This window comes from Chiloscyllium punctatum, chromosome 22, assembly GCF_047496795.1.
Source record: "Chiloscyllium punctatum isolate Juve2018m chromosome 22, sChiPun1.3, whole genome shotgun sequence".
In the NCBI taxonomy this organism is placed as follows: Eukaryota; Metazoa; Chordata; class Chondrichthyes; order Orectolobiformes; family Hemiscylliidae; genus Chiloscyllium; species Chiloscyllium punctatum.
The window spans coordinates 42253589-42267100 of NC_092760.1; the positions used below are offsets into that span (position 1 = coordinate 42253589).

General features: G+C 42.9%; 1 protein-coding gene across 2 annotated transcripts in view; it reads right to left on the reverse strand.

Moving 5' to 3' along the window:
* The window catches only part of LOC140493579 (glycogen [starch] synthase, muscle-like), an 84214-nt gene that overhangs the window by 34080 nt on the left and 36622 nt on the right, over window positions 1-13512 (reverse strand). For both annotated transcript variants that reach the window (XM_072592158.1, XM_072592157.1), the window contains exons 5-7: window positions 12257-12401; window positions 10248-10365; window positions 6621-6741 (exon numbers count right to left, since the gene is read on the reverse strand). In XM_072592158.1, coding sequence (XP_072448259.1) covers window positions 6621-6741; window positions 10248-10365; window positions 12257-12401 — 384 coding nt within the window. The remainder of the gene's footprint in view (window positions 1-6620; window positions 6742-10247; window positions 10366-12256; window positions 12402-13512) is intronic.

Sequence of the window (13512 nt, forward strand, 5' to 3'; positions counted from 1 at the left end):
GAGTCGACGTTTCGAGCAGAAGCTCTTCATCAGGAATGCGGGGTGGGGCGGTGATGGCAAGAGGGCTGAGAGATAAATGGGAGGGAGGCAGGGCTGGAGGGAAGGCAGCTGGGAGTGCAATAGGTCGATGAAGGTGGGAGGGGTGATCTCTCGAAGACATTTGTCTTTGGTTCCTTTGTAGACAATGGCCAATAACCCAAAAGTTCCTTGCTTGAAAGGGAAAAGACTGAAGGCAACTTCCAAAATTTCCACAGGGAAATGATGGAGAAAAATAATCGCTGGTAATAAAGTTCAAATGTTTCATAAGATTTGTTGAAAATTTCATAAGAAGAAGTTTATGAAGCATACAGAATAAGATATCAAGGGTAGCAACTGATGGAGCAAATCTGAATTTACAGGATGATAGATCACAGGAGAAGAACATTTGGTTCATTGTAGCTGCAGCAGCTCCTTGAAAGAGCTATCCAATTCGTCCCATTTCCTTTGCTCTATGCTGCTGACTGTTCAAGGTGGAGCTTATCATTTCAGGACTGATCTCAGCAAGTATCAATGGCTTCAAGTTAGGTCAGAAGAGAGAAATTAAATATGTAGTCAAACCAAATCTTGAAGGGACAGCACATTAGTGGTTATATTGCCAACTGAGTAAAAAGATGTTGTTTCCTGCCATCTTGTGGAGAAAGTGAGGACTGCAGATGCTGGAGATCAGAGCTGAAAATGTGTTGCTGGAAAAGCGCAGCGGGTCAGGCAGCATCCGAGGAGCAGGAGAATCAATGTTTCGGGCATGAGCCCTTCTTCAGGAATGAGGAAAGTGTGTCCAGCAGGCTAAGATAAAAGGTAGGGAGGAGGGACTTGGGGGAGGGGCGTTGGAAATGCTTCTTCCTGACCTCTCCGCCCCCACCCCCACTCCGGCCTATCACCCTCACCTTAACCTCCTTCCACCTATCACATTTCCAACGCCCCTCCCCCAAGTCCCTCCTCCCTACCTTTTATCTTAGCCTTCCGGACACACTTTCCTCATTCCTGAAGAAGGGCTCATGCCCGAAACGTCGATTCTCCTGCTCCTTGGATGCTGCCTGACCTGCTGCGCTTTTCCAGCAACACATTTTCAGTCCTGCCATCTTGTGGCCAAACACTAACAGCAAGGTACTTGTCAAAACAGCAAAAATCAGCCAAACACTTTTTTATAAAATGTTCTTTTCTTATCTTGTTGTATCTTCCTCGGTCAGTTTTCTCCATATTTTTATTAAATCATCTGTAGTCTGATGGGAAATTCAGTGGACAGATACACATTTGCCTATTCCTGCCAATAAGATCTACTTAGTTAAAATGAGGCAGGAATAGAAGGACAGAGCAGGTGAATGCATGGCTGAGGAGCTGGTGTATGGGAGAAGGATTCACATTTTTGGATCATTGGAAGCTCTTTTGGGGTAGAAGTGACCTGTACCAAAAGGACAGATTGCACCTAAATTGGAAGGGGACTAATATATTGGCAGGGAGATTTGCTAGAGCTGCTTGGGAGGATTTAAGCTAGTAAGGTGTGGGTGAAGGGGTGGGACCCAGGGACATAGTGAGGAAAGAGATCAATCGGAGACTGGTACAGTTGAGAACAAAGGTGAGTCAAACAGTCAGGGCAGGCAGGATCAAAGCAGAGAACAAGGTAGGACTAATAAATTAAACTGTATTTATTTCAATACAAGTGGCTTTACAGGGAAGGCAGATGAACTCAGGGCATGGTTAGGAACATGGGACTGGGATATAATAGCAATTACAGAAATATGGACAGTCCTGGCAGCTTAATGTTCCAGGATACAAGTGCTACAGGAAGGACAGAAAGGGAGGCAAGAGAGGAAGGGGAGTCGTGTTTTTGATAAGGGATAACATTATAGCTATATTGAGGGAGGATATTCCCAGAAATACATCCAGGGAAGTTATTTGGGTGGAACTGAGAAATAAGAAAGGGATTATCACCTTATTGGGATTGCATTATAGACCCACTAATAGTCAGAGGGAAATTGAGAAACAAATTTGTGGGGAGATCTCAGTTATCTGTAAGAATAATAGGGTGGTTATGGTAGGGGATTTTAACTTTTCAAACGTAGACTGGGACTGCCATAGTGTTAAGGATTTAGATGGAGAGGAATTTGTTAAGTGTGTACAAGAAAATGTTTTGATTCAGTATGTGGATGTACCTACTAGAGAAGGTGCAAAACTTGACCTACTCTTGGGAAATAAGGCAGGGCAGGTGACTGAGGTGTCAGTGGGGGAGCACTTTGGGGCCAGCAACCATACTTCTATTAGTTTTAAAATAGTGATGGAGAAGGATAGATCAGATCTAAAAGTTGAAGTTCTAAATTGGAGAAAGGCCAATTTTGACGTTATTAGCCAAGAATGCTCAAAAGCTGAGTGGGGGCAGACGTTCGCAGGTAAAGGGATGGCTGGAAAATGGGAAGTCTAGAAATGAGATAATGAGAATCCTGAGAAAGTATATTCCTGTCAGGGTGAATGGAAAGGCTGGTAGGTATAGGGAATGCTGGAAGACTAAAGAAATTGAGGGTTTGGTTAAGAAAAAGGAAGCATATTGTCAAGGTATAGACAGGATAGATCAAGTGCATCCTTAGAAGAGTATAAAGGCAGTAGGAGTGTACTTAAGAGAGAAATCAGGAGGGCAAAAAGGGTACATGAGAGAGCTTTGGCAAATAGAATTAAGGAGAATCCAAAGGGGTTTTTACAAATATATTATGGCCCTCAAAGATCAGCAAGGCAGCCTTTGTGTGGAGCCGCAGATGGGGGCGGTACTAAACGAGTATTTTGCATCTGTTTTTACTGTGGAAAATGACGTGGAAGATATAGAATGTTGGGAAATAGATGGTGATATCTTGAAAAATGTTCATATTACAGAGGAGGAAGTGCAGGATGTCTTGAAATACATAAAAGTGGATAAATCCCCAGGACCTGATCAGGTGTACCCTAGAACTCTGTGGGAAGTTAGAGAAGTGATTGCTGGGCCTCTTACTGAGATATTTGCATCATCAATAGTCACAGGTGAGGTGCCGGAAGACTGGAGGTTGGCAAACGTGGTGCCACCATTTAAGAAAAGTGGTAAGGACGAGCCAGGGAACTATAGACCAGTGAGCCTGATGTTGGTGGTGGGCAAGTTGTTGAAGGGAATGCTGAGGGACAGGATGTACATGTATTTGGAAAGGCAAGGACTGATTAGGGATAGTCAACATGGCTTTGTGTGTGGGAAATAGTGTCTCACAATCTTGATTGAGTTTTTTGAAGAAGAAACGAACAGGATTGATGAAGGCAGAGAATGGTAGACGTGATATATATGGACTTCAGTAAGGCGTTCAACAAGGTTCCCCATGGGAGACTGGTTATCAAAGTTAGATCTCACAGGGAGTACAGGGAGAACTAGCCATTTGGATACAGAACTGGCTCAAAGGTAGAAGAGAGAGGATGGTGGAGGAGGGTTGTTTTTCAGACTGGAGACCTGTGACCAGTGGAGTGCCACAAGGATTGGTGCTAGGTACACGACATTTCATCATTTATATAAATGATTTAGATGTGACCATAAGAGGTACAGTTAGTAAGTTTGCGATTTGACACCAAAATTGGAGGTGTAGTGGACAGTGAAGAAGGTTACCTCAGATTACAAGGGGATTTTGATCAGATGGGCCAATGGGCTGAGAAGTGGCAGATGGAGTTTAATTTAGATAAATGCAAGGAGCTACATTTTGGGAAAGCAAATCTTAGCAGGACTTATACACTTAATGGTAAGGTCCTAGGGATTGTTGCTGAACAAAGAGACCTTGGACTGTAGGTTCATAGTTCCTTGAAAGTAGAGTTGCAGTAGATAGGATAGTGGAGGAGGCGTTTGGCATGCTTTCCTTTATTGGTCAGAGTATTGAGTACAGGAGTTGCGAGGTCATGTTGCAGCTGTACAGGACATTGGTTAGGCCACTGTTGGAATATTGTGTGCAATTCTGGTCTCCTTCCTATTGGAAAGATGTTGTGAAACTTGAAAGCATTGAGAAAAGATTGACAAGGATGTTGCCAGGGTTGGAGGATTTGAGCTATAGGGAGAGGTTGAATAGGCTTGGGCTGTTTCCTCTGGAGTGTTGGAGGCTGAGGGATGACCTTATAGAGGTCTATAAAATCATGAGAGGCATGTATAGGATAAATAGACAAAGTATTTTCCCTGGGGTGGGGGAGTCCAGAATGAGACAGCATAGATTTAGGATGAGAGAGGAAAGATATAAAAGAGACCTAAGGGGCAACGTTTTCACGCAGAAGATGGGACGTGTATTGAATCAGCTGCCAGAGGAAGTGTTAGAGGCTGGTACAATTGCAACATTTATGGATGGCTATACGAATAGGAAGGTTTTGGAGGGATATGGGCCAGGTGCTGGCAGGTGGGACTAAATTGGGTTGGGGTAACTGGTCGGCATGGACGAGTTGGACCGAAGGGTTTGTTTCCATGTTGTACATCTCTATGACACTAAAAATCAAACAAGACCATATAGTCCAACAGGTTTATTTGGAAGTATAAACATTCAAAGCACTGCTCCTTTGTCAGGTAGCTAGTTGGGCGGGTTCATAGGACACAGAGTTTATAGTAAATGATCAAAGTAAAATGCAACTGATGAAACATATTGAAAGATGGCACGGTGGCTCAGTGATTAGCACTGCTGCCTCACAGCGCCAGCGACCCAGGTTCAATTCCAGCCTCGGGTGACTGTCTGCATTTGCACATCCTCACCGTGTCTGCATGGGTTCCTCCGGGTGCTCCGGTTTCCTTCCACAATCCAAAGGTGTGCAGGTCAGGTGAATTGGCCATGGTAAATTGCCCATAGTGTTAGGTGCATTTGTCAGAAGGAAATGGATCTGGGTGGGTTACTCTTCGGAGGGTGGTTGTGGACTTGTTGGGCCAAAGGGCCTGTTTCCACACTGTAGGGAATCTAATCTAATCAAACCTAGATTGCTGTTAAGTCTTTAGTCACTTAGAATGGGTTGCAGGTTTTGATTCATTAATATGTTAATCAAATATGAATTGAAACCTGCAACCACCGTCTAAGTGACTAAAGACTTAACAGCAACCTAGGTTTGTTCAATACATTGCATTAGTTCTATAATACTTTGATATTTTTGACATAAATTCTGTGTCCTATGATTCTGCCCCAATAGCTACCTGATGAAGGAGCAGCACTCCAAAAGCTAGTGCTTCCAAATGAACCTGTTAGACCTGTATTGTGACCTGGTGTTGTGTGATTTTTAACTTTGCAAAAGTGAGGACTGCAGATGCTGGAAACCAGAGTTTAGATCAGAGTAGTGCTGGAAAAGCACAGCAGGTCAGGCAGCATCCGAGGAGCAGGAAAATCGACGTTTCGGGCAAAAGCCCTTTGTCAGGAATCCTAATGAAGGGCGTTTGCCCGAAATGTCGATTTTCCTGCTCCTCGGATGCTGCCTGACCTGCTGTGCTTTTCCAGCACTACTCTGATTTTTAACTTTGTCTACCTCAATTCAACACCGGCTCCTTCACATCATGAATAAGATCTACTGTAATACTTAAAATTTGTAACAGCAGTGAAATTTAAGTTACCAGTTCAGACACCCATAGTTTGGCCCAGTATTCATCATCTTATTTCTGCAGCTACCAATTTGCCGAATTGCATGCTCTCCTTTTATATTTGATGTTCTTGCTCCCATTAAAACTATTACTTCTCACCGCAGTCAGTCTTCTCTATTCCCCTAATCTCCTCACTATAGGGTCAGGCAATAGATTGAATGTTTATTGCAGACAATTCGATTAATCACCACAGTGGAATGTGGTTGGACTACACGAAGAATTACAGGGCTCAGCTCTCTTTCAAAACTGTTCATGACTCAAACATCATCCAGGACACTACACCAACCCAACCTCCAAAACCTTTGAATGTGCTATCAACTGAAAAATCATGTTTGTTTTTTGTAGTTTGGTTTGTTTTACTCCAATCAGGCTCATCCGCCCACTTCCATTCTTGTTAGCAACCATTCACTTTTAGAACCCTCATTCTTGCTTTCAAAACCCTCCATCAGTTTGGTACTTTCCATATCTGTGCGATCCCCTTCAGCCCCAGAAGCCTGCAAGGTCTTTGGCCCTCCTCCAAGTCTGGCAACTTGTGCATCCCCTGCTTTTATTTGCGCCACCTTTGGCAGCTTATTTTTGAGTAACCTAGACTTTAAGCTCTGCAATAACCTCCCTAAACTACTTCTCCACTCTACCTCGCTTTCCTCCTTTAAACTGCTCCTTTTTGACCAAGATTTTGGTCCCTTGCTTTGACATCTCCTGCTGTGGCTCCATGTCAAATCTTTACTGATAGTGCTCTTATTAGGTGCCTTGGGTCTTTCTAATAAAGTCACAACAGTAGTGCAAGTTGGTTTTGTGTCGTTTTGTTCAACGTTGGATTATTTAGCACTGTATGACATCATCATACAGAAGCTGATGGAAGAATGCAACATATATTACGGGAACATGTTTCCTAAGACTTTGGAATTGGCTCGGTGGAATACATGTTCTGCTTCTAGACTCACACTTGACAACAAACAAAGGATGATCCAATTTGGATTCTGCTTCTCACCTTGAGTAGATAATTTAGACGGGCCAAAGCTTCCAGGAATATGTCAGCACCTTTATTTGAGAACTCATATCTTCCTGCGATGAAAATAAACAAGGTCTTATCCAAGTCAAAGTTCAGGCATCTGGGAAAAAATAATTATGATTTTATAATTAAAAACCAAAAAGACCTGTGGATGCTAGAAATCAGAAATAAATATTGAAATTGCTGGAAAATCTCAGCAGGTCTGGCAGCATCTGTGGAGAGAAATCAGAGTTAACGTGTCAAGTACAGTGACCCTTCTTAAAAACTGGGTTTCCATATTTTCCAGCAATTGCTGGTTTTGTTGTTGTTGTTATTTATAATTTTATAATCTTGTGCTCACTGAGAAAAGATAATGAACTGATAAGGCAATATCTGTGATCCCTTCTGTGTGTGCACTGAGGAAGAATCAGCATCAAGGAGTTCTAAATTCAAAGTAAAACAAACCAAATTAATGCTGTGCTTTGTATATGATCCAGAGAGAACTATCAATAGCACCCAATAGAGGAGGTGGCTAAATATCCTTTCAGCACTAGTGCACTGTGCAAAGAAGCATCAATATCAAAGGTATACATTCAAGTTAGCTCCAGTAATTTCCCATGCTGTAAGCTTTTGATTTTGGCCACCAGAATAAATTAAAGATTTGCATTCATATAACATTTCTCATGACCACAGGACATCTCAAAATTCTTTACAGTCAATTAAGTATTTTTTTGAAGCCTAGTCACTACAGAAATGTAAGAACCGCTGCAACCAAATTAAACACAGCCATCTCCCACAAACATTAATCATTTAATGACCACTGATTCCGTTCTTTGCAACATTGTTTCAGATAAATACTAGGTCAGCCACAAGACAGATCCAGTCCCGTTCTTCGTAGAATTAGTGTCATGGGATATTTGTTATCTATCCTTGACATCTAGCAGATTGATAAGGCTTCAAGTTAAGGTCTCATCCAAAAGGCACCAACTCTGACAGAGGAATGCCACCTCAAGGCCATCACTCCAATGCATTACTGAAGTTTTGTGTTTAAGTCCTTCAATAAGATTTCAATCTCCAACCTCATTGCTCACAATGAGACTTGCTAAAAACTGGGCTACAATTGGAAATTCAACTATGCCTTCTTCAAAATGTGGAAAGGCAATAATTGCAACATTAATCACTTTCGGGGTGGCACGGTGGCTCAGTGGTTAGCACTGCTGCCTCACAGTGCCAGGAATCCGGGTTCGATTCCTGCCTCGGGCGATTGTCTGTGTGGAGTTTGCACATTCTCCCCATATCTGCGTGGGTTTTCTCTGGATGCTTCGGTTTCCTCCCACAATCCAAAGATGTACAGGTCAGGTGATTTGGCCATGCTAAATTGCCCATAGTGTTCAGAGATGTGTAGGTTAGGTGCATTAGTCTGGGGTAAATTTAGGGGATTGGGTGGGTAACTCTTCGGAGGGTCAGTGTGTACTTGTTGGGCCAAAGGGCTCGTTTCCACACTGTAGAGATTCTATATTTTAGGGTGCCATTGCCATATTCAGATGATTTCACTTAGCTATGTGTTGTAACTGTTCTCAGTGTCCATTATATTTTAAAGAGGAAAAGATATGTATTCCTTGCGAAATCATACATCTTTACAATATCTTGAGCTCAATACAAAATGAGCATAAAGCTTACTCAATTACATGAGGCCATTCCAAATGACAGCAAATGGAGGCAGTGAGGTAAATGTCTATTCATATAAAGGGGTGTCCCGCTACCATACAACGTCATAAATAACTACATCAAAACCACACCAATCATAAGACCATAAGACCATAAGACATAGGAGTGGAAGTAAGGCCATTCGGCCCATCGAGTCCACTCCGCCATTCAATCATGGCTGATGCGCATTTCAGCTCCACTTGCCAGCGTTCTCCCCGTAGCCCTTAATTCCTCTAGACAACAAGAACCTATCAATCTCGGCCTTGAAGACATTTAGCGTCCCGGCTTCCACTGCACTCCGTGGCAATGAATTCCACAGGCCCACCACTCTCTGGCTGAAGAAATGTCTCCGCATTTCCGTTCTGAAATGACCCCCTCTAATTCTAAGGCTGTGTCCACGGGTCCTAGTCTCCTCGCCTAACAGAAACAATTTTCTAGCATCCACCTTTTCAAAGCCATGTATTATTTTGTACGTCTCTATTAGATCTCCCCTTAATCTTCTAAACTCCAACGAATACAACCCCAGTATCCTCAGCCGTTCCTCATATGCTAGACCTGTCATTCCAGGGATCATCCGTGTGAATCTCCGCTGGACACGTTCCAGTGCCAGTATGTCCTTCCTGAGGTGTGGGGACCAAAACTGGACACAGTACTCCAAATGGGGCCTAACCAGAGCTTTATAAAGTCTTAGTAGTACATCTCTGCTTTTATATTCCAACCCTCTTGAGATAAGAGACAACATTGCATTCGCTTTCTTAATCACAGACTCAACCTGCATGTTTACCTTTAGAGAATCCTCGACTAGCACTCCCAGATCCCTTTGTGCTTTGGCTTTATTAAGTTTCTCACCATTTAGAAAGTAGTCCATTCCTATATTCTTTTTGCCAAAGTGCAAGACCTCGCACTTGCTCACGTTAAATTCCATCAGCCATTTCCTGGACCACTCTCCCAACCTGTCTAGATCCTTCTGTAGCCTCCCCACTTCCTCAGTACTACCTGCCTGTCTACCTAACTTTGTATCATCGGCAAACTTCGCTAGAATGCCCCCGGTTCGCTCATCCAAATCATTAATATATAATGCGAACAGCTGTGGCCCCAGCACCGAACCCTGCGGGACACCGCTCGTCACCGGCTGCCATTCTGAAAAAGAACCTTTTATCCCAACTCTCTGCCTTCTGTTAGATAGCCAATCCTCAATCCATCCCAGCAGCTCACCTCGAACACCATGGGCCCTCACCTTGCTCAGCAGTCTCCCGTGTGGCACCTTATCAAAGGCCTTTTGAAAGTCCAGATAGACCACATCCACTGGGTTCCCCTGGTCTAACCTACTTGTTACCTCTTCAAAAAATTCCAACAGGTTTGTCAGGCATGACCTCCCTTTACTAAATCCATGTTGACTTGTTCTAATCAGACTCTGCTCTTCCAAGAATTTAGAAACCTCATCCTTAATGATGGATTCTAGAATTTTACCAACAACCGAGGTTAAGCTGATTGGCCTATAATTTTCCATCTTTTGCCTTGATCCTTTCTTGAACAAGGGGGTTACTACAGCCATCTTCCAATCGTCCAGGACCTTTCCTGACTCCAGTGACTCTTGAAAGATCTCAACCAATGCCTCTGCTATTTCCTCAGCAACCTCTCTCAGAACTCTAGGGTGTATTCAAGTCGATTCCACAAAGAAATGCCAGTTTAGATCTTTGACACATCTGAAAGCTACTGCTTCATATCTTTCAATGTTATTTTTCACTTCCTATTCAAGAAAGGGTTCTGAAGGAGACATTGTTCTATGGTCATATGCTTAAAATAACATTTTCACCCAGGAACACCTTCCAGTACAGAGCGTAATGTGAACCCACTATGTCAAAAAAAAAAGGCCAATTCCCTACTTTCCACCATGTCCTCGCTTTGTTTTGAACTTACCCATAGAAGTGGCCCCGGACAAACTCCTGGATGTGACTTTTACTGCGTGCATGCAGGTTCTGGAATTCATGCATAGCAGAGAACTTCTTTATGTTGAGTCCATTAGGAGTGACCACATCTAAGAGGAAGAAAAAAAGTACTTCAAAACATGCAGATATAAAAAAACACAGTAAAAATCTCCAGTTGAGTTAGAGCACATAGTTGTGCAAAAAACGAATGACTGACTTTCTGTGTATTTCCAGAATTTGATATATTTATGTGTTCTTGTGATTACTCCAATGCTACTATTTTGGTCTGGTAGGATCAAAATACTGCAGATAGTGTAAAGCTAAAAGAAAATCACAAAAGGTTGGAAATATTCAGCATCTATGGAAGTAGGTGTGAGAGAAAGAGTCAATTTCTCAGGACGATGATCTTAAGTAAGGTCATCAAACTGAATCATTAACCTTATTCACATTAACCTTATTGTAAGAAGACTCTTTTGAAGAAGAGTCATATTGGAGTCAAAATATTACCTCTGTTTCTCTCTCCACTGATGCTGCGTTTCTCCAACAATTTTTGTTATTGTTTCAAATTTCCAGTATTTTGCTTTTACTTGACTCATCTATCAAATGACATGTTGTTAACTACCAAGAAGGAAGTGGCCTTTGTTAAATAGGTTCAGGACAAGCCAGAGCCTGTGCGCAGCGTAGCTGCATCACTCAGTGCAAGAGCGATATGAACTTGGGCAGAGACACCAACAATGCTGCATATTGTCTGTTTAGGGGATACCCTTTAGCAAAATGGCAGAATAAACCCCTTAAATCCCTGAGTTGGAGGTTTGGATTAGGAATTGGCTGGCTGGAAGAAGACAGAGGGTAGTAGTTGATGGTGAAGGTTCATCTTGGAGCGCAGTTACTAGCGGTGTTCCGCAAGGATCTGTTTTGGGACCATTGCTGTTTGTCATTTTTATAAATGGCCTGGAGGAGGGGCTAGAAGGTTGGGTGAGCAAGTTTGCGGATGGTACGAAAGTCGGTGGTGTTGTTGACAGTGAGGAAGGATGTGTCAGGTTACAGCGAGATATAGATAAGCTGCAGAGCTGGGCAGAAAGGTGGCAAATGGAGTTCAATGTGGGTAAGTGTGAGGTGATTCACTTTGGTATGAGTAACAAAAAGATGAGGTACTGGGCTAATGGTCGGATACTTGGTAGTGTGGATGAGCAGAGGGATCTTGGTGTCCATGTACACAGATCTCTGAAAGTCGCCACCTAGGTAAATAGTACGGTGAAGAAGGCATATGGCGTACTGGCTTTTATTGGTAGAGGAATTGAGTTTCGGAGTCCTGAGGTCATGGTGCAGTTGTATAAGACTCTGGTGCGGCTGCATCTGGAGTATTGTGTGCAGTTTTGGTCGCCATACTATTGGAAGGATGTGGAGGCACTGGAACAGGTGCAGAGGAGGTTTACCAGGATGTTTCCTGGTATGGTAGGAAGATCGTATGAGGAAAGGCTGAGGCACTTGGGGCTGTTTTCATTGGAGAAAAGAAGGTTTGGGGTGACTTGATAGAGGTGTACAAGATGATTAGGGGTTTAGATAGGGTTGACCATGAGAACCTTTTTTTCACGTATGGAGTCAGCTATTACGAGGGGGCATAGCTTTAAATTAAGGGGTGGTAGGTATAGGACAGATGTTAGGGGTAGATTCTTTACTCAGCGAGTTGAGAGTTCATGGAATGCCCTGCCAGTAGCAGTGGTGGACTCTCCCTCTTTATGGGCATTGAAACGGGCATTGGATAGGCATATGGAGGATAGTGGGCTAGTGTAGGTCAGGTGAGCTTGGATTGGCGCAACATCGAGGGCCAAAGGGCCTGTACTGCGCTGTATTTTTCTATGTTCTATGTTCTCAACGTAACAAATAAGGAAGTGGTCATTTGGCTCCCCAGATCTGGAGTAAATAATTGGATAAATAAACAGAGCAAGAGAGTAATATTAGAAGTTCTCCTAAACACAGGACTGATTCAGGTGAACTCACCTGGTTTGCGTTTCAGCAGGTGCTCTGCCTCCATGGCAGTTATCTCTGACACTGTGGTGAAGACATGGGCACAGTGAATAGCAGCTCGCTCCATGCAGTATCGATGGTAAATCTGCCTTGAACCAGCCTCTTTATCAACATCAAACTGTTTCAAGAGAGGAAACAAGCTGTAAGGATAGTGCACAATTTTAGATAAAAAGAGGAATCATGAACTGAGCAAATCTCAAATACAAACAGGAAATAATGGGTAGAATACATGAAGCATACCACAAAGGAAAGGAAGTCACCAGCCAATCCATCGATATGGAACATCTATTGCTCCCTTACCTCACCAGCCCAGGCTTCACGAAGCTGGCATTCCCAAAACAAAACCCTTCCCAATCTCTTTGAACGTGTCATATATTCTCCAGCCAACAACGCATTAAAGGGACAAAGGCCAGCATGCACAGAGCCAAAGGGAAACTGGGAGTTGAAATACGTAAGCAGGTTAATAGTTTTAACAAAATATTATTGCAGGTGATTCTGCTCCTTATGTAGTAAATCAGTTCCAGTCTGGGTTACAAAAGCAAAATATTGCAGAAATTGGACATCTGAAACAAAACCAACCTGAAACAGTCAGCAGACCTGGCAGCACCTTGCAGAGCGAGGGACAGAGTTAATGTTTCAGCTCAATGTCATCTCAACCCATTGCTTGATTTAAGACCTACTTGTAGTCCAGTGTTGTTAACACTCAGTTTGAGTTTGACCTCTGTTGGAAGACTAAGTGCAAACTTTGGATACACTAAGTGACAACACAACAGGTAGGGGGGAAACCTGGCTAAGCCAGTTAAACTAACTAACTGTTTTATACTCTTCAGTCATTCTGTGTCTATGGTCGTTGCGTTTCCTAAACTGACAACAGTTTTCAATTCAATTGACGGAAAGTTGCTATCTACAACCATTGCCAAGACTGATAGGACAGAAGATTGATAGATAGACCATGTCAAAAGGGCTGACACAGAAATTACTGAAAATGGCAGGACATGTTGATAAATGAAACAGCTCTTCCTAAGAACCGGTCAAGAAGCAAAAGGCCAAAGGTCCTCCATTTATCATATGATTCAATGCCAAGGACACGTGGATGCAAACCTGAATTTGCAGCCGATCATTTGATCTCCATTGAATTCCTCGAATTCGAGGAGCAGCAATTACTGTTTTATATGCTGTTGCATTATTTTGGAACTTTGGAGAAAACAAGTCAAAGCAACAGCACTTTT